This window comes from Salvelinus namaycush, chromosome 27 (assembly GCF_016432855.1).
Source record: "Salvelinus namaycush isolate Seneca chromosome 27, SaNama_1.0, whole genome shotgun sequence".
Taxonomy (NCBI): Eukaryota; Metazoa; Chordata; class Actinopteri; order Salmoniformes; family Salmonidae; genus Salvelinus; species Salvelinus namaycush.
This window is the reverse complement of record NC_052333.1, coordinates 9,631,465-9,653,215: the sequence shown is the minus strand read 5'-3', so window position 1 is coordinate 9,653,215 and position 21,751 is coordinate 9,631,465. Positions and strand designations below refer to the sequence as shown.

Sequence of the window (21,751 nt, the reverse complement as noted above, 5' to 3'; positions counted from 1 at the left end):
CGTGGTTCAGAGCCCCAAGTTGTGGTCAGGAGGGTTATGAAGGGAACATAAAAACATAATCAATTTAATGACCTGGGAAGAAAAAAAATATTCAAATGCGTTGTTGTAGGTTAAACCTTCACCTGGGAAATTTGTGGTGAGGTTTCAGTCTGTTTTGTTTGTATGTAATTACTTTATGACGTTTAAATGTTGGCACCAAAAACATAAAGGTCTATCGTGGTTTGACAGTAGCTTGGTAGATTTAACTACACCCACCCATGGTTTAAGCTTTTGTGTCCCAAATGGCACCCTATTCCCTATATAGTACACTACTTTTAACCAGAGCCCTATTGGGGGGAATAGGGTGCCATTTGGGACGCAACCCTTTCCTCACAGTACCTTACTAACACATCAATGAGTGTTCTCACAATGCTACTCTAACTATGCTAACACACCTATGGCTCTCTTCACACTATTCACCTGTAATCACACTCACACTGACACACTAACACACCTACTGTGTGTGCGTTTGTGTGTATGCGTGTGTGTGTGTGAATGCATGTGTGTGTGTGCGTGTATGCGTGTGTGTGTGTGTGTGTGTGTGTGTGTGTGTGTGTGTGTGTGTGTGTGTGTGTGTGTGTGTGTGTGTGTGTGTGTGTGTGTGTGTGTGTGTGTGTGTGTGTGTGTGATGACAGTAGAGGCTAGGTGATTTGTGATTCTCCCTGTGACACAATGAGCTGTAAAAGCATGTGTGTTCAGGACCTGGCTCCTGGCCAACTCTGCCTGGAGGTAGACGGTAGGCCCTTTGATGTCTATGAACAGCACCCCTCATTCTCTCTAGCTCTCTCTCTCTCTCTTTCACTCTCTCTCTCTTTCACTCTGTCTATCCTGCAGGTTATTAAGGTGGCTTTTTTTAAAGGCCACCTGTTACAGATTAAAGGGCACCTGGGAACTGCCTCTGACTGAGTCAGAGAGAGAGAGAGAAAGAGATCATGGGCTCCTGAGTTCTTCTGTAAAAAATGTAATTATAGTTGGATAAATGCCATGGACTTATACAGGAAACTACCATCTACATCAAAACCTTCAAAACAAATCAAAATTCCTTACCTAAAACCTTCATTCTTGGACAAAATTACCCGAATGGACTGTTACTACCAAGGACTATCAAGAAAAAACATCTAACAAACCAAAACCTGCAGAAGAAACAACCTCGAAATACCATCCAACACAAAACTGGGTGAGTAATGCTCAGTCTGAACCTACTTTCTGAAGCCAAAAAGTAAAAGAATATAATCTCTAGGTAATTTTGTTATATAAAGTTAAGTAAGTAAGTATACTGAGCTACCAAGCTGCTAGGAAAGAACAGACTGGCTGCAACTTCAATTAGCACTGAAGTGTGAAGTGAGAGGTGTGAAAACTCTTGAGCCTAACAATGGCAGCAGGGTTTCACAGCCTCTCACACGCAAATGCAGAGACCTTTGAAGCCCCCTGCGCCATGGCGTATCCCTGTGCAGATGTCATCCCAGTACAGTACCCCTTGGCTATTAAAAATAACACTGCACGGAATAAGTACAAAAAAATGCTCCTCAAGGACAATCCAGAGACACTGTTTGCTGGCTGCTACATAGAGGGGAACGTAAGCAACTTAATTGTCCACACAGACCATCCTCTGGCATGGCACAGTGCTATAAGAGCACACTACCCTTATGTCAAGAGAGAGGGTATTGTCCCAGGGTGGAAACTCAGAATACTAGACATTGAGGAAATTGAAACAACCTCTGTCAACATGTACAAGTCTGGGACAGTAATGGTGCAGGGTATCCTCAAGCAGTTCCAGCAGGAATTTTACAGGATCAAAGAGAGAGCACATCAGGAAAAGCTCTCTCTCGGTGACGACTCCCCCATCCTGAGTGAGTCTGATCACACCTCTTCAAACTGTCCTGCAGACGAGGATAGTCACCCCCCCAGCACTGAACACACCCAAGTCCCACAACTGCACTGCTCCTCTATCATTGAGAGGGATCAATTCTCAGAGCTGGAGAGAGACATGGTGGTCCACACAATCCAGACAGAACAGACCCAAACACAAAGTTCCCCAACGCACAAGTGGTTATCTCCATCCTGCTACCACAAAAAGATATTCACCTTGTCACCATACAGCGGGTGAACGCAAGCATTTCCCGGGACTGTGCCTCAAAACCTAATGTCTACCTGGCCCTCCACCCTGAACATGAACACCTTTTACGAACAGGTCCACCTCTACAAGGCAGCAATCCCAACTTTTGCCAGGACTCTGAAGGACGTCACCCTGAACCGCAGCCCCAGCACTGCACACAGGAGCAACAGAACAACGTACACTCCGCCCAGATCAGCGAGACACCCTCCCTGACCTGCAACAACCCCTCCCGAAGGACCTGCACCAAGAGGACCTACACCCAGACCACAGCTTTACCAGCCACACCCCAGCCTGCTGAGACCACCCAAAACAAACCCTGGCTACACCCTATATAGGCCCCCCTAGATCAGACCTATGCCCCTTCTGCCTCATGCCCTCCGCCCCGCAGCAAGGACCTCAACATGACAGCCGCACATATGCCCAGGCTGTGAGCAGAGCAACAGGCCCAACCCCCACTAATACACCACCCCCAAGCCCCATCCTGTGACCTAAGAGGTATGTATCAGATGCTCATCATTCTCTGCTCATACCTACTGTAATGGTCCGAGCCTAAACCACACAAAAACAACACTAGACCCTATGGAAGACAAAGCTTTTATTATCTCATCCTGGAATATACAAGGTCTGAGGTCATCTGCCTTTGGACTTAAGAGCTGGAACCCAGACTTCATCAAAGAAATTGGAAATACAGACGTTGTCATCCTAGAAGAAACATGGTATAGAGGAGACGGACCCACTGGTTGCCCTCTAGGTTACAGAGAGTTGGTAGTCCCATCCACCAAACTACCAGGTGTGAAACAGGGAAGATACTGAGGGGGTATGCTAATTTGGTATAGAGCAGACCTAACCCATTCTATTAAATTAGTCAAAACAGGAACATTTTACATCTGTCTAGAAAAGAATATGGAAATTATTTCAACAGAGAAAAATGCCCTTATGTGTGCTACCTATATCCACACAATAGAATCCCCATACTTCTCCATCCTAAAGGGGGAGATCAACCATTTCCAGGCCCAGGGACATGTACTTGTCTGTGGCGACCTAAATGCCAGGATTGGACAATAACCTGACTCTCAGCACACAGGGGGACAAACACCTACCTGGAGGTGACAGTACTCCCTCCCAAATATGCCCCCCTAGACACAACTATGACAAAACAACCAACAAAAATTGGTCACAGCTCCTGCAGCTCTGTCGCACGCTGGGTCTGTACATAGTCAATGGTAGGCTTCGAGGAGACTCCTATTGTAGGTACATCTACAGCTCATCCCTTGGCAGTAGTACTGTAGATTACTTTATCAATGACCTCAACCCAGAGTCTCTCAGAACGTTCACAGTCAGCCCACTAACTATTAGATCACAGCAAAATCACAGTCTACATGAACAGAGCAATACTCAATCATGAGGCATCAAAGACAAAGGAACTGCACAATATTAAGAAATGCTATAGATGGAAGGAAAGTAGTGTAGAAGCCTATCAACTTCCTGGACAAAACATTTCACTGTAATAGTGAAGGTGTAAACTTGCCAGTAGAAAGCCTTAACAGTATATTTGACCTTTCAGCTTCTCTATCAAATCTAAACATTTCAAGCAGACAACCTAAGACAATAATGACAAGTGGTTTGATGAAGAATTCAAAAACCTTAGAAAGAAATTGAGAATCCTGTCCAACCAAAAACATAGAGACCCAGAAAACCTAAAAAGTCTACGCCTTCACTATGGTGAATCACTAAAACAATACAGAAATACTCTACGGATAAAGAAGGAACAGCACGTCAGAAATCGGCTCAATGTCATAGAAGAATCCATAGAATTAAACCACCTCTGGGATTGGAAAATTGGAACACACTAAACAAACAACAACACGAAGAGTTATCTATCCAAAATGGAGATGTGTGGATAAACCACTTCTCCAATATTTTTGGCTCTATAACAAAGAACAAACAGCAAAAACATATACATGATCAATTACAAATCTTAGAATCTGCTATTAAAGACTACCAAAACCCACTGGATTCTCCAATTACATTGAATGAGCTACAGGACAAAAGACAAACCCTCTAACCCAAAAAAGGCCTGTGGTGTTGATTGTCTCCAACATGAAATGATAAAATATACAGACCACAAATTCCAATTGGCTATACTTAAACTCTTCAACATCATCCTCAGCTCTGTCATCTTCCCCAATATTTGAAACCAAGGACTAATCACCCCAGTCCACAAAAGTTTAGATAAATTTGGCTCCAATACCTACTGTGGGATATGCGTCATCAGAAACCTTGGGAAAATCCTCTGGATTATCATTTACAGGAGACTTGTACATTTCCTCAGTGAAAACAATTTACTGGGCAAATGCCAAATTGTCTTTTTACCAAATTACCATACGACAGACCACGTATTTACCCTGCACACCCTAATCGACAAACAAATCAAAACAAAGGCTAACTCTTCTCATGCTTTGTTGACTCATTTTGGCATGAGGGTCTGCTATACAAATTGATGGAAAGTGTTGTTGGGTGAAAAACATGCAACATTATATAATCCAGTTACAAAATCAACAAGTGTGCGGTTAGAATTGGCAAAAAACACATTTCTTTCCACAGGGCTGTGGGGTGAGACAGGGATGCAGCTTAAGCCCCAACCTCTTCAACATATATATCAACGAATTGGCAACGGCACTAGAACAGTCTGCAGCACCCGGCCTCACACTACCAGAATCTGAAGCCAAATGTCTACTGTTTGCTGATGATCTGGTGCTTCTGTCCCCAACCAAGGAGGGTCAGACCTGGGCCCCGACAGTAATTCTCAGTAAGACAAAAATAATGGTGTTCCAAAAAAGGTCCAGTTGCCAGGACCACAAATACAAATTCCATCTAGACACCATTGCCCTAGAGCACACAAAAAACAATACATACCTCGGCCTAAACGTCAGCGCCACAGGTAACTTCCACAAAGCTGTGAACGAGCTGAGAGACAAGGCAAGAAGGGTCATCTATGGCATCAGAAGGAACATAAAATTCAACATACCAATTAGGATCTGGCTAAAAATACTTGAATCAGTTTTAGAACCCATTGCCCTTTATGCTTGTGAGGTCTGGGGTCCACTCACCAACCAAGAATTCACAAAATAGGACGAACACCAAATTTGCTAAAATATCCTCTGTGTACAATGTAAAACACCAAATAATGCATGCAGAGCAGAGTTAGTCCGATACCCGCTAATGATCAAAATCCAGAAAAGAGTCGTTAAATTCTACAACCACCTTAAAGGAAGTGATTCCCAAACCTTCCATAACAAAGCCATCACCTACAGAGAGATGAACCTGGAGAAGAGCCCCCTAAGCAAGCTGGTCTCGGGGCTCTGTTCACAAACACAAACAGACCCCACAGAGCCCCAGTGCAGCAACACAATTAGACCCAACCAAATCATGATAAAACAAAAAGATAATTACTTGACACATTGGAAAGAATTAACAAAAAAACGGAGCAAACTAGAATGCTATTTGGCCCTAAACAGAGAGTACACAGTGGCAGAATACCTGACCACTGTGACTGACCCTAAACAGAGAGTACATAGTGGCAGAATACCTGACCACTGTGACTGACCCAAAATTAAGAAAATCCTTGACTATGTACAGACTCAGTGAGCATGGTCTTGCTATTGAGAGAGCCCGCCATAGGCAGACAGGCTATGTGTCGAGAGAGATGACAGTATGTGCACACTGCCCACAAAATGAGGTGGAAACTGAGCTACACTTCCTAACCTCCTGCCAAATGTATGACCACATTAGAGACACATATTTACTACAGATTACACAGACCCACAAAGAATTTGAAAACAAAATCCAACATTAATAAACTCCCATATCTGTTAGGCGAAATACTGCAGTGTGCAGTCACAGCAGCAAGATATATGACCTGTTGCCATGAAAAAAGGGCAACCAGTGGATACTTAAGAACTACAGTACATGGAAATCACAGGGCAGGTATCATCAAATTAGAAATATTTAAAAATAAACATTAGTGATATTTTTGGTATAGTTAGTAGTTTTACTCACATTCACATGACTGGCAGCTACTGTAGTAGCCCCCCCCCCCCCCCCCCCCCCCCCACCATGATGTGGCAATCTAATGTCAATGCCATAGACAGATAAGTCCCCAGTCCCCAGTCTCTCACTGTTGACTGTTGTCCTCCACTACCATTACTCTACTGTAGTAGACAGAGAAGTCCCCAGTCCCCAGTCTCTCACTGTTGACTGTTGTCCTCCACTGCCATTACTCTACTGTAGTAGACAGAGAAGTCCCCAGTCCCCAGTCTCTCACTGTTGACTGTTGTCCTCTACTACCATTACTCTACTGTAGTAGACAGAGAAGTCCCCAGTCCCCAGTCTCTCACTGTTGACTGTTGTCCTCCACTACCATTACTCTACTGTAGTAGACAGAGAAGTCCCCAGTCCCCAGTCTCTCACTGTTGACTGTTGTCCTCCACTACCATTACTCTACTGTAGTAGACAGAGAAGTCCCCAGTCCCCAGTCTCTCACTGTTGACTGTTGTCCTCTACTACCATTACTCTACTGTAGTAGACAGAGAAGTCCCCAGTCCCCAGTCTCTCACTGTTGACTCATCAAAGGTTTTCCCCCAAATGCTTCCATCTTTTATTCATAGCTTTTTGAAGAAAGAAAAATCTAGTTTCACACTGACTGACTCACACTGACAGCCCTGTAAGTACAATTTGTTTCAGGAATTTGAAGCAAATATCATGCAAGTCTGCATCTGCATGGTTTAGATGGAAAAGTGAATGACAGAGAGAGGTGTTGACATTCCGCTAATCTAAAGGTTGGACGTGTTATGTTAATGCAGTCAACGCAGAAGGGGACTCACATCCTTGTTTACGTTCTCATAGTGCGCTGGTACATTGACAAACCAAACTCAAAGACATAACCTCACACACACACATACACACACACACACACACACACACACACGGATTTCACTCACAGACACACGTGCACGTGAACACACATGCACTCCCTCCCAAACTCACACACACATAATCTCACTCTCCCACGCACACATAATCTCACTCACCCACAGACATAGAATCTCACTCTCCCACACACACAGACAGGCAGATACACATTCCAGAGGTTGTGTGGAATGTGGGACAGAATGGTTGGCCCAGTCCTATCCCTATATCACCTCCTTGTCTAGTCCTGGCAGTCTCCTGACTGTGTAATTATGTAAAGCCCATTTTCTCCCCACAGTCACCTGGCACTACCTTGTCATGTCTGCACCTTTATGTAATGTGTTCCTAATGTTTCCATTTGGAATCTCCCTTCCAGACCACTATATCCAATCCTTTCTCCAAGGCCTTACCTCCATATTCACCTCCATCCAAACCCTTTCCCCATCTTCCTCTGTGTGTGTCCATGTTCCTCTGTGTGTGTCCATGTTCCTCTGTGTGTGTCCATGTTCCTCTGTGTGTGGTCATGTTCCTCTGTGTGTGTCCATGTTCCTCTGTGTGTGTCCATGTTCCTCTGTGTGTGGTCATGTTCCTCTGTGTGTGTCCATGTTCCTCTGTGTGTGTTCATGTTCCTCTGTGTGTGTTCATGTTCCTCTGTGTGTGTCCATGTTCCTCTGTGTGTGTTCATGTTCCTCTGTGTGTGTCCATGTTCCTCTGTGTGTGTCCATGTTCCTCTGTGTGTGTCTATGTTCCTCTGTGTGTGGTCATGTTCCTCTGTGTGTGTAAATGTTCCTCTATGTGTGTCCATGTTCCTCTGTGTGTGTTCATGTTCCTCTGTGTGTTCATGTTCCTCTGTGTGTGTCCATGTTCCTCTGTGTGTGTCCATGTTCCTATGTGTGTGTTCATGTTCCTCTGTGTGTGTCCATGTTCCTCTGTGTGTGTTCATGTTCCTTCCTCGTCTTCATTTCCTCATTGCATTCTGACCGATACTCCATGGTGGCAGCAGAAATCCTAAACCAGCCAGTCCTTCAGAAAACATCCTCATACAGTCCTTCATTTTATAAGTTTGTGTGTGTATGTGCGTGTATGTGTGTGTGTATGTGTGTGTATGTGCGTGTGCCTGTGTGCGCCTGTGTGTTTGTTTGCAGTGTCAGCCCTGTGAGAAGCCAGTCATCCATTCAAACCAACAAACCACTCCTGGTTTAAAAATGGACCTCTTGGAAATATCTGTCATACTTGTTTTGGCATGATGACATTGTTTTAGGTGATGTTTTCCATCTAAAGGCAGAGAACTGGTTTGGTCTGATCTTTATGGTTCAACCCTCAGACTCTCAACATGCCCACCATGTATTTGACGCCTTACAGTAACAGCATACAGGAATACCAGTGTAGTGAGCCATTGAGGTGGGTGTGGTTAGAGGGGGTGTATTGGTCAGGATGGCATCTACTTGGTGAAATAGGGCATAGTTCAGTTCCAACATTTTTGCTGCTAGGTTTGTATAGCGTGCTATGGAGCACCCTTAACCCATCAAAGTATGTGACAACATAATTGCTGTCACTGTAAAATGTGCAAACTACCATCAAATCGTTCTGCCTGTGTCTAATTTTCAATGTCTTAGCATGTAGGGGAAATGTGGGTGTTCAACTATGCAAAGATTACAGCAGTTTTTCTGTTCAGTGAAGTACTGTAGCTACAGAGTACAGCAATAACTACACCGTCACTACCTCATTTCACAACATGCTGCATTACATTGACATACAGAGTACTGTCTCTCTCTCTCCTTCTCTCGCTCTCTCTCTCCTCTCTCTCTCCTCTCTCTCTCAATCCCAGGAGCAGTGCAGTCATTATTCATGTGTAATTACTGTTAAAGAACTACGTTTGCAGTGGTACTGTGTGTTATTTTGTCAGTCATTGCATGATAGCACATGAGAAGTGAAGTGCCTTTGAGCACATTCTCTCACGACAGAGAGATTCTTTGCCTCTTTAAAGGCTGGAGCCAAGGGTTTACGTTTATATTGCTCTCCCAGCTAGTCTCTGTTAGAATGATTCAACCGTTCTTTCACACGATACGGCACAGCTCGCCCACACCCTACCTACCACCGCACAGGCAAACACACACACACACACACACAAACACACACACACACACACACACACACACACACACACACACACACACACACACACACACACACACACACACACACACACACACACACACACACACACACACACACACACACACACCAGAAGGCCCACAGAGAGCTAAGGCAGACACACATGAGGCTGAGAGATAAATAGGCTTTTTTTCTACCCGTTGCTTGGTTGGGAGCAGCGGTCGTTTGAGTTGAGAGCAGGCCTGTATGTGGGAATGAAGACTGTTGGAATTTGTGTGGGTGCCAGGGGAAGCATGCCCGCCCACGGCCGGCCAGGACGGCCCAAAGCCACAGGAACCACCAGGAGGCCTGCTCCTTCCCTTCATCCCCAGCCTCTCCACCTCCTCCCTCCCTCTTCTCACACACGGTAAAAAAAAAAGTTGACCCAAACTTAGCTCCAACTTGAGAACACATATGCAAAAATTCTGTCAACTTAAAATGATGCGTTTGCTCACATTGTCTCATATGTTTATTCAACTAGAAACAATCAGGGCATCTTATCTAAAAAAAAAAAAATGGCTGCAGAACGAGTTACACACACATACTGCTTTTTCAACTTACATATTTGACACACTATACATGATTACATTGTGCATGTTCATTTATACAGTAATTAACATTTCCTCACCTAGGATTTGAACTCTCAACCTCCTGGTTCGTAGCATTCCAATCGTCCAATTGATTTCCCCTGTATTGCTACACTTGGCACTTCAAAGTAAATATCAGCTCTGTTAAAAATACACTCAAGAAAAACTATTTGATTTGTCATAGTGATTAAGGAGTACCATTAAAACAGAGTAATATGTCCCACCAACATTAGACAACTATACAGAAAAAGTAAATCAAATAATTGATGAGAGAATAGTCAGATGAACTGATAATTGTCACAGACATGGTGGCATTGCAGGGAGATTGAAATGCTGTGAACCAAGAGGTTGTGAGTTCAAATCCCAGGTGAGGACATGTTGAATAATAATGACTGTATAAATGAACATGCACAATGTAATTGTATGTCAAATACTGTATGTAAGTTGAAAACATTGGAGCTAAGTTTGGGACAACACATTTTTTGTTTTCAGGTAGAGTTGAGTATAAAAACAATCCTGTGGAACCAGTTACTCAATAATACTTTTTTACAGTGCAGACTTACGCTGCTGGGCCTTGAGCATGCCTTCCTCCCATGTGCTGCTGACACAGTCCTCTGTACTCTCTTGTCTGCTCCGCTAGTATCTATTTATCCTGCTACTGACCACTATTACTCCTGTTTACATGTATATATTAGTATCTATTTATCCTGCTACTGGTAACTATTACCCCTGTTTACATGTATATATTAGTATCTATTTATCTATTTATCCTGCTACTGACCACTATTACTCCCGTTTACATGTATATATTAGTATCTATTTATCTATTTATCATGCTGCTTACCACTATTACTCCTGTTACATGTATATATTAGTATCTATTTATCTATTTATTCTGCTACTGGTCACTATTACTCCTGTTTACATGTATATATTAGTATCTATTTATCTATTTATTCTGCTACTGGTCACTATTACTCCTGTTTACATGTATATATTAGTATCTATTTATCCTGCTACTGACCACTATTACTCCTGTTTACATGTATATATTAGTATCTATTTATCTATTTATCCTGCTACTGACCACTATTACTCCTGTTTACATGTATATATTAGTATCTATTTATCCTGCTACTGGCCACTATTACTCCTGTTTACATGTATATATTAGTATCTATTTATCCAGCTACTGGCCACTATTACTCCTGTTTACATGTATATATTAGTATCTATTTATCCTGCTACTGGCCACTATTACTCCTGTTTACATGTATAATTTACCACTAGTATATCACCATCAGTATTTATATATTCCTGCTACCAGTCATTTCCAGACTTCTTTACATGTACATCCGCCTATCACGTCTGCACTGACACTCTGACACACTCACCCTCACACACACACTCACCACCACACACATACCCCCACCCACCACTTATGCTGCTGCCATACTGATTACTATTATTATTATTATTATTTCTCCTGCTATCAGTCACTTTCTCCTAATCCCCCTCTTACATGTCCATATCTACAAATTTCTTGTTAACAAACTATAGTTTTGACAAGTCGGTTAGGACATCTACTTTGTGCATGACACAAGTAATTTTTCCAACAATTGTTTACAGACAGATTATTTCACTTATAATTCACTGTATCACAATTCCAGTGGGTCAGAAGTGTACATACACACCTTTAAACAGCTTGGAAAGTTCCAGAAAATTATGTCTTGGCTTTAGAATCTTCTGATGGGCTAATTGACATTATTTGAGTCAATTAGAGGTGTACCTGTGGATGTGGTTCAAGGCCTACCTTTGCTTGACATCATGGGAAAATCAAAAGAAATCAGCCAAGACCTCAGAAAGAAATTGTAGACCTCCACAAGTCTGATTCATCCTTGGGAGCAATTTCCAAATGCCTGAAGGTACCACGTTCATCTGTACAAACAATAAAACGCAAGTATAAACACCATGGGCCCACGCAGCCGTCCTACCACTCAGGAAGGAGACGCATTCTGTCTCCTAGAGATGAACGTACTTTGGTGCGAAAAGTGCAAATCAATCCCAGAACAACAGCAAAGGACCTTGTGAAGATGCTGGAGGAATCAGGTACAAAAGTATCTATATCCACAGTAAAACAAGTCCTATATCGACATAACCTGAAAGGCCGCTCAGCAAGGAAGAAGCCACTGCTCCAAAACTGCCATAAAAAAGACAGACTACGGTTTGCAACTGCACATGGGGACAAAGATCGTACTTTTTGGAGAAATGTCCCCTGGTCTGATGAAACAAAAATAGAACTGTTTGGCCATAATGACCATCGTTATGTTTGGAGGAAACGGGGAGGCTTGCAAGCCGAAGAACACCATCCCAACCGTGAAGCACGGGAGTGGCAGCATCATGTTGTGGGGGTGTTTTGCTGCAGGAGGGACTGGTGCACTTCACAAAATAGATGTCATCATGAGGGAGGAAAAGTATGTTGATATATTGAAGCAACATCTCAAGACATCAGTCAGGAAGTTAAAGCTTGGTCGCAAAGGGGTCTTCCAAATGGACAATGACCCCAAGCATACTTCCAAAGTTGTGGCAAAATGGTTTAAGGACAACAAAGTCAAGGTATTGGAGTGGCCATCACAAAGCCCTGACCTCGATCCTATAGAAAATTTGCGGGCAGAACTGAAAAAGCATGTGTGAGCAAGGAGGCCTACAAACCTGACTCAGTTACACCAGCTCTGTCAGGAGGAATGGGCCAAAATTCACCCAACTTATTGTGGGAAGCTTGTGGAAGGCTACCTGAAACATTTGACCCAAGTGAAACAGTTTAAAGGCAATGCTACCAAATACTAATTGAGTGTATGTAAACTTCTGACCCACTGGGAATGCGATGAAAGAAATAAAAGCTGAAATAAACCATTCTCTCTACTATTATTCTGACATTTCACATTCTTAAAATAAAGTGGTGATCCTAACTGACCTAATACAGGGAATTTTTACTAGGATTATGTCACGCCCTGGCCATAGAGAGGCTTTTACTCTCTATTTTGGTTAGGCCAGGGTGTGACTAGGGTGGGCGGAACGGCGACGTTACGAGGAGTTGGAGCAACGAGGCAAGAACGAGAGGCAGCCCCCAAATGTTTTGGGGGGCGGGGGCACACGGGGAGATTGGCAGAGTCAGGGTTCAGACCTGAGCCAACTCCTCGTTCTTACCGTGGGGAGTGAGTGACCGGTAAAGCACCGTGCTATCCGGTTCTGTGCACCATGCCTTAAGTGCGCATCCACAGCCCGGTGCGCTCTGTGCAAGCTCCCCGCAGTGGCCGTGCTAGAGTGGGCATTCAGCCAGGACGGATTGTGCCGGCTCAGCGTTCCTGGCCTCCGGTGCGACTCCACGGTCCAGTGTGTCCTGCGCTGGCTCTACGCACTATGCCTCCAGTGCGCCGTCAGAGCCCAGTGCGTCCTGTGGCAGCTCTCCACACTCACCGAGCTAAAGTGGGTATCCAGCCAGGACGTGTTGTGGCAGCTCCACGTACCAGGCTTCCAGTACGTCTCCTCAGTCTGGTGAGACCTGTTCCGGCTCCATGTACAAAGCCTCCAGTGATGATCCATGGCAAGAAGCCTCCAGTGATGATCCATGGCACGAAGCCTCCAGTGATGATCCATGGCACGAAGCCTGCAGCGAGGATCCATGGCACGTAGCTTCCAGTGATGATCCATGGCACAAAGCCTCCAGTGATGATCCATGGCACGAAGCCTGCAGCGAGAATCCATGGCACGAAGCCTGCAGTGATGATCCATGGCACGAAGGCTCCAGCGTAGATCTGCGGTCCAGAGTCTCCAGCGACGGTCACCTGTCCGGAGCCTCCAGCGACGGTCCCCAGTCCGGAGCCTGCAGCGACGGTCCCCAGTCCGGAGCCTGCAGCGACGGTCCCCAGTCCGGAGCCTCCAGCGACGGTTCCCAGTCCGGAGCCTCCGGCGATGATCGGTGGTCTGGTTCCTCCGGCAATGATCTGCGGCCCGGTTCCTCCAGTGAAGGTCCATGTACCAGGGCCGCCACCAAAGCGGAGGGATCTGCGGGCGGAGGGGGATCTACGTCCCGCACCGGAGCCGCCGCCGTGAAGGCATGCCCACCCGGACCCTCCCCTTTAGAGTCAGGTTTTGCAGCCGGAGTCCGCACCTTTGGGGGGGTACTGTCACGCCCTGGCCATAGAGAGGATTTTATTCTCTATTTTGGTTAGGCCAGGGTGTGACTAGGGTGGGCATTCTAGTTTCTTTATTTCTATGTTTGTGTGGTTCCCAATCAGAGGCAGCTGTCTATCGTTGTCTCTGATTGGGGATCATATATAAGTTGTCCTTTTTCCGTTGGGTTTTGTGGGTAGTTATTTTCTGTTTAGTATCTGTTTACCTGACAGAACTGTTCGCTTTCGTTTTGTTACTTTGTTCGAGTGTTTCTTTGATCAATAAAATCATGAACACTTTCCACGCTGCGCTTTGGTCCACTCATTTGGTCCACATTTGGTCGCTTTGGTCCACAGATTAAATGTCAGGAATTGTGAAAAACTGAGTTTAAATGTATTTGGCTAAGGTGTATGTTACGGCTTTCTTCCTGGGCTGAAGGAGAGGACCAAAACGCAGCGCGGCTAGTGTTCAACATGATTTAATAAAGATAATAACGTGAACACTACAAGCAACAAAACAATAAATGTGAAAACCGAAAACAGTCCTATCTGGTGCAGAACACAAAGACAGGAAACAACCACCCACAAACCCCAACACAAAACAAGCCACCTAAATATGGTTCCCAATCAGAGACAATGACAAACACCTGCCTCTGATTGAGAACCATATCAGGCATACAAAGAAATGGACAAACTAGACACACAACATAGAATGCCCACCCAGCTCACGTCCTGACCAACACTAAAACAAGTAAAACACACAAGAACTATGGTCAGAACGTGACAGTACCCCCCTCCTGAGGTGCGGACTCCGAACGCACAACCTAAACCTATAGGGGAGGGTCTGGGTGGGCATCTGTCCGCGGTGGCGGCTCTGGCGCTGGACGAGGACCCCAAGCCACCATTGTCTTTGTCCCCCTCCTTAGCGTCCTTTGAGTGGCGACCCTCGCCGCCGACCTTGGCCTAGGAACCTTCACAAAGGGCCCCACCAGACTGAGGAGCGCCTTTGGACTGAGGGAACTCCTCCGGACTGAGGGACAGCTCATGACTGAGAGGTAGCTCATAACTGGGAAGTAGCTCATGACTGAGATGTAGCTCAGGACTGAGAGGTAACTCAGGACTGAGAAGTAGCTCCGGACTGAAAGGCAGCTCCGGACTAATGGCAGCTCATGACTGGAAGGCAGCTCATGACTGGAAGGCAGCTCATGACTGGAGGGCAGCTCATGACTGGAGGGCAGCTCATGACAGGAGGGCAGCTCATGACAGGAGGGCAGCTCATGACTGGCGGGCGGTTCTGGCTCCTGACTGGCGGGCGGCTCTGGCGGCTCCTGACTGGCGGGCGGCTCTGGCGGGTCCTGACTGGGGGACGGCTCTGGCGGTTCCTGACTGACGTACGGCTCTATCGGCTCAGGACAGACGGGCGGCTCAGATGGCGCTGGACAGACGGGCGGCTCAGATGGCGCTGGACAGACGGGCGGCTCAGATGGCGCTGGGCAGACGGACAGCTCAGATGGCGCTGGGCAGACGGGCGGCTCAGATGGCGCTGGGCAGACAGGCGGCTCAGATGGCGCTGGGCAGACGGGCAGCTCAGACGGCGCTGGGCAGACGGGCAGCTCAGACGGCGCTGGGCAGACGGGCAGCGCTGGGCAGATGGGCAGCGCAGGCGGCGCTGGGCAGACGGCCGACTCTGACCTGCTGAGGCGCACAGTAGGCCTGGTGCATGGTGCCGAAACTGGTGGTACCGGACTGGAGACACACACCACTAGGCGAGTGCGGGGAGCAGGAACAGTGCACACTGGACTCTCAAGGCGCACTATAGGCCTGGTGCGTGGTGCCGGAACTGGTGGTACCGGGCTGTAGCTATGCACCTCAAGGCTAGTGCGGGGAGAAACAACAGTGCGTACAGGGATACGCACAGTAGGCTTGGTGCATGGTGCCGGAACTGGTGGTACTGGGCTGGAGACACGCACCACAGGGAGAATGCGTGGAGGAGGAACAGGGTTCTGGAGACGCACAGGAAGCCTGGTGCGTGGTGTTGGCACTGGTGGTACTGGACTGGAGCGAGGAGGTGGCACCGGATATACCGGACCGTGAAGGCGTACTGGAGCTCTTGAGCACCGAGCCTGCCCAACCTTACCTGGTTGAATGCTCCCCGTACCCAGGCCAATGCGGGGAGGTGGAATAACCCGCACTGGACTGTGCTGGCGAACCGGGGACACCATGCGTAAGGCTGGTGCCATGTACACCGGCCCGAGGAGACGCACTGGAGCACCTGGCTCGATGCCCACTCTAGCCCGGCCGATACGTGGAGCTGGGATGTACCGCACCGGGCTATGCACACGTACAGGAGACCCCGTGCGCTCTTCCGCATAACACGGTGTCTGCCCGTACTCCCGCTCTCCACGGTAATCACACACCTCAGGGCGAGTACCGTGTATACTACGCCAAACCAACAGCTCTCTCTCTTCGCTCTCCTCCAATTCTACCAACAACTCATCGAATGTCTCATAATCTCCCATCCTTTCACTTTCCTCCAATCTGTCCAATAACTCCTCCACATTCTCCGACTCGTACCTCAATTTCGCCAACTGCTCCTTATGGTAAGCACGGGGAACTGGCTCAAGTCTCCTACTTGACCCAGCCACACTCCCCGTGTGCCCCCCCCAATAAATTTTTGGGGGAGCCTCTCGGGCTTCCAGCCGCTCTGCCTTGCTAGCTCCTGCTGCTGCCGCTGCTGCCGCTGCTTCCCCTTACCACGCTGCTTGGTCCGAGTATGGTGGGTGGTTCTGTTACGGCTTTCTTCCTGGGATGAAGGAGAGGACCAAAACGCAGCGCGGTTAGTGTTCAACATGATTTAATAAAGATAATAACGTGAACACTACAAGCAACAAAACAATAAATGTGAAAACCGAAAACAGTCCTATCTGGTGCAGAACACAAAGACAGGAAACAACCACCCACAAACCCCAACACAAAACAAGCCACCTAAATATGGTTCCCAATCAGAGACAATGACAAACACCTGCCTCTGATTGAGAACCATATCAGGCATACATAGAAATGGACAAACTAGACACACAACATAGAATGCCCACCCAGCTCACGTCCTGACCAACACTAAAACAAGTAAAACACACAAGAACTATGGTCAGAACGTGACAGTGTATGTAAACTTTCGACTTTTTGGGTTACTACATGATTCTATATGTGTTATTTCATAGTTTTGATGTCTTCACTATTATTCTACAAAGTAGAAAATAGTTAAAATAAAAACCTTGAATGAGTAGGTGTCCAAGCTTTTGACTGGTACTGTAAGTCCCTCTCTTATTTATTATTTATCATGTTTTCTTTATTATATATACTTTTTTATTGGTTATTATTTTGATATTGATTACTGCACTGTCGGATAGAGCATTCAAGTTAAGCATTTCACTGTACTTGAGCATGTGACGATAAAACTGGAACTTGGTCACAACAACCAGGAAAGCCAATTCTTTACAGTAGAACAGAGTGAGGGTTGGACTGGTTATGTCCGTTATCGATGATGTCTGCTCAGTAGGAATGTGTCGTTTTGTGTTGAGGAGATGGAGACAGCATGAAGGCTGCCTGCATCACCGCCACAGCTCCCATGGATTTATGAAGGACAAATTAGGATTGATGAAGTTGAACTGGGGATATTTTTTTTAACTAATCTATCAGATTCATTGAACACAGTTTGTTACTTCAACTTCAGTTATATTGACATGTGCTCTTCCTCTCCCAGACCTTTGTTTCGAGGAAACTCAGATGTTGATCAGCTGGGCAAGATTTTAGAGTAAGTACTATGTTGTACGTCATATTTACAGTTTTAACAATCAATTGGCAAATAATGAGGATTGTTATTATGATGATGGCGGTAATGATGACGACGAAAATAGTGTTGGTGATGATGATGATGATAATGATGATGATCCTTCAGTGTGGTCGGGGTTCCCTCGGTGGAGGACTGGCCCCAGGAAGTAGCCCTACCACAGAGTGCCTTCTCCCCACGACCCCCTCAGCCAATCGGAGAACTTGTCCCTGACATGGACGAGCTGGGGAAATCTCTTTTACTCGTGAGTATCAGACACACACACACACTCTCTCTCTCTCTCACACACACACACTCAAAATACAGACATACTGTTTCAAATGGATTTGTCCGAAAGGAATGAAACTCACACTTTTCTTTTTGTTAAGGAAAATGTTATAATAATAATATTTGTTTTTATCTTTCTCCATGCAGCAATTCCTGGCTTTTAATCCCTCCAGAAGGATATCAGCGTTTGCTGCTCTGACCCACCCCTACTTCCAGAGTGTGGATAGTGACACTAAGAGTGTGTACACCCAGCCCATCGGCAGCAACAAGCCCACCCTGGAGGAGAGAGCTGCCTGACAGCCCCCTGGCCAAGGACTGGACTGGCCTGACAGAGAGGGAGAGAAAGAGAGGGATGGACACAAAGACTGAGAAAGAGAGCAATAAACAGAGACATTTGATTCCAAAAGGCGACAGTGCTGTCTTCCACAATTTACCGATTTGAATGCTGCTTTTTAGGATACTTTTTAAAAAAAAGTTTAAACAATGCAAGGACCCCTGAAGCTGAGATGTACTGCCACCAGGGGAGAACCTCTGGATGTCCAGGAGCTGCTGCCTCTTGTCTCTCCTTCCTTAGCTTGAGGAGAGGCTCCTCGGTGGGGGAACACCAAGCACCAAGGGTAGGTCGGCATGGACCTCACCTGGAGCTCACCTTCACAACAACCGAGAGAGGTGACACACACACACACACATTTTAATCCAATGCAGGAGGACCTCACACACTGCCTAGTGCTTCTTCTGGTCCAAACAAACACGTGTGTTTTGATATCACTGCCACCTACAGGTTGTCCTGTGTTACTGCAGGCCAGAGCAGGATTTCTGATGGGCTTCATCTTATAAGACTTTGACTGGTGCGAACAGAAAAGACTGAAAATGTGTCACTTTGAGGTCCTCTTATGGCATCCGTACTTCAGTGTCATAAACTGTGATGAAATCTGATTGCCTCCATTTGAGACTCTATGTATGACCTGATGCACAGGGCATAGTAAAGTGACTGTTGAATGAGAATAAGGTCGACGTACGCACTATTCAGCACAATTACATTTGGCATAAAAGCATGATTCTGTATTTCCTAACTTAATTTTAAAGTTATTGACAGTTGATGTCTTATTTTCTATTTTGTCTTAATTTTATTGGACTTTAACAACATGTGGGAATTTAAATGTAAATCTCTGGTAAGATCTAGAAAGAATACAAGGTAATATCCAAGGGAGGAAAGGTTTGAAAATGTGAGGCATGTAGAATGGTATAGAGCTAGATACTGCACTAATACTGTCAGTAGTGGTGAATAGCTGGTTTTACTTGCATATCCAGCACACTGACATGTGTAGCAGGATAGTAGTAAGGTTAGTGTAGGTGTGGGTCAGTGAAATGTTCTTCGTTGGGAGATTTTTTAGAGAGAAAAGGCAGGCTGATACGTCGGATTCAGAGGAGGTTGAACATTGTACCTGCTTCATTTAGACTGAGTCTGTAAGGGTTACATAGAAACATACAGGGGTTCATGTCGAAACACACAGCTGTTCTGTGGTAAGTTGTTTTAAGACCCTACGTATTATGCTCACTTTGATTCAATATGACTAGCTAGAGTGCTTTCAGAGTTGCTCCCTCTGTGGGATTGGAACTAGTCAAGGAAAATAGTTTGTTTGTTTGTAAAACTTCTTACTGCACAGTAATACATCTAGACCATAACTTTCCCTCTGGTATATCTAGTGCTGCTAGCACACAAATACACTCAGGATCTTATTAGAAATCAAATCAGAAATCATTCTGACACACTTTGCACATTCATGATTAGACTCCATCAACTGTTTCATTGGATGATGTTAATTGATCAACTGTTTCATTGGATGATGTTAATTGATCAACTGTTTCATTGGATGATGTTAATTGATCAACTGTTTCATTGGATGATACTTGATCAACTGTTTCATTGGATGATGTTAATGCTACAACATGATTGTGCTTCTATACTCATATTACAGAATTCCTGACCGTGTGAATCAAACTGCACGTTTGCTACGATACAGTATGTTTGATATCTTACTTGTTTTTCAGTGTCGGGGCGCATATGGTTTAATCTAATACATGATAAAATAAAAAAACACATGAAAGAATTTTGGACTGAGCTCCCCTCTCCATGTAGAGTTGTTTTGTACTCATCTCTGTCCTGTCAGATGATTCATGCCATTGATGGATACATTGCAGACTTCATATTACAACTCTCTAGAAATAGGGATTGTCAAGCTTTCTTGGTATCGGTCAGTTCTACGTCAACTGCCCTAATAAGTAGACTGTCATCATTATATCAACTTGAAGCGATCAATGTATGTTTTTGTTTGGTTTAAGAGGTTTATTGATCATTTGTAACTTAAAACATGGGACAGGAATACTTTTGTCTATGTAATATAAAATAATAAAAGTATACTTTTTTACAGCCACCTACATGGGGTCTGCCATAGATTTCCAATGATTGCAGAAATGCACCTATGATAGCTCTGTATTGCAAATACCCTTTAGCCAATGAACAGTACTGAAACATTTAGTATTTTAGCACATTTTCTAAGCTCCGAGGATGAAAGTAAAGGCCACAAATGTATTTGAAATGCCAACTTGTGACATGGTAACTTCATTTACAATGATGATATGGAGGTAATGGGCATTATGTTTACATGAATAAATGCCACCAGTGGTGATTGCTTCATGTTGCACCATTTTAATAAAAAAATATGCTTTTTATATGTGAGCGTTCTTATTTGGGATTCATGCAAATAAAAAAATAATATTGTGATTAATATTACATTGGGTTGTATTAGGCTGTGGAATGTATGGATATTTTGTTGTGGTATTTAAATGTTAACAGGTGAAGCTGTAAAAAATGCTGAAAAAGCACATTTTTCTGTGATAGTTTCTGATGTACAATCTTTAAAGAATGTGTAAAGAATTATATTTTACATTACAAAAGGTGTACTGTAAGTGCCTTTGAAAGGGGTATGGTAGTAGGTGTAAGGCACACCGGTTTGAGTGTGTCAAAAACTGCACCACTGCTAGGTTATTCATGCTCAACAGTTTCCCGTGTATTTTCAAACCGTTATCTGACTAGGCAAGTCAGTTAAGAACAAATTCTTATTTTCAATGACACGTAGGAACAGTGGGTTAACCCACCCTGCCTTGTTCAGGGGAAGAACGACAGATTTGTAACTTGTCGGCTCGGGGATTCGATCTTGCAACCTTTCGGTTACTGGTCCAACGTTCTAACCACTAGGCTACGCTGCCATGTATCAAAAATGGTCCACCACCAAAAGGACATCCTGCCAACTTGACACAACTGTGGGAAGCATTGGAGTCAACATGGGCCAGCATCTCTGGAATGCTTTCGACACCTTGTAGAGTCCATGCCCCGACAAATTGAGGCAGTTATGAGGGCAAAAGGGGGTGCAACTCAATATTCTGAAAGTGTTCCTAATGTTTTTGTGTGTATAGACAGTATGGACAGTATATGAATAGAAAAGGTGTGTACAGTAGTTATATAGGATGAGCCTTGACTGAAATACAATATATACATATGAAGTGTGTAAAACAGGATGTAAACATATTACAGTGA

General features: G+C 45.0%; 1 protein-coding gene across 1 annotated transcript in view; it reads left to right on the top strand.

The window, feature by feature from the left end:
- cdk6 (cyclin-dependent kinase 6) overlaps positions 1 to 20,264 on the top strand; it is an 86,205-nt gene extending 65,941 nt beyond the window's left edge. The window contains exons 6-8 of the mRNA XM_038966789.1: positions 17,800 to 17,850; positions 17,995 to 18,130; positions 18,301 to 20,264. Of these exons, the coding sequence (XP_038822717.1) occupies positions 17,800 to 17,850; positions 17,995 to 18,130; positions 18,301 to 18,450 (337 nt within the window). The 3' untranslated portion in view covers positions 18,451 to 20,264. The remainder of the gene's footprint in view (positions 1 to 17,799; positions 17,851 to 17,994; positions 18,131 to 18,300) is intronic.
- The last annotated feature ends 1,487 nt before the right edge of the window (positions 20,265 to 21,751 follow it).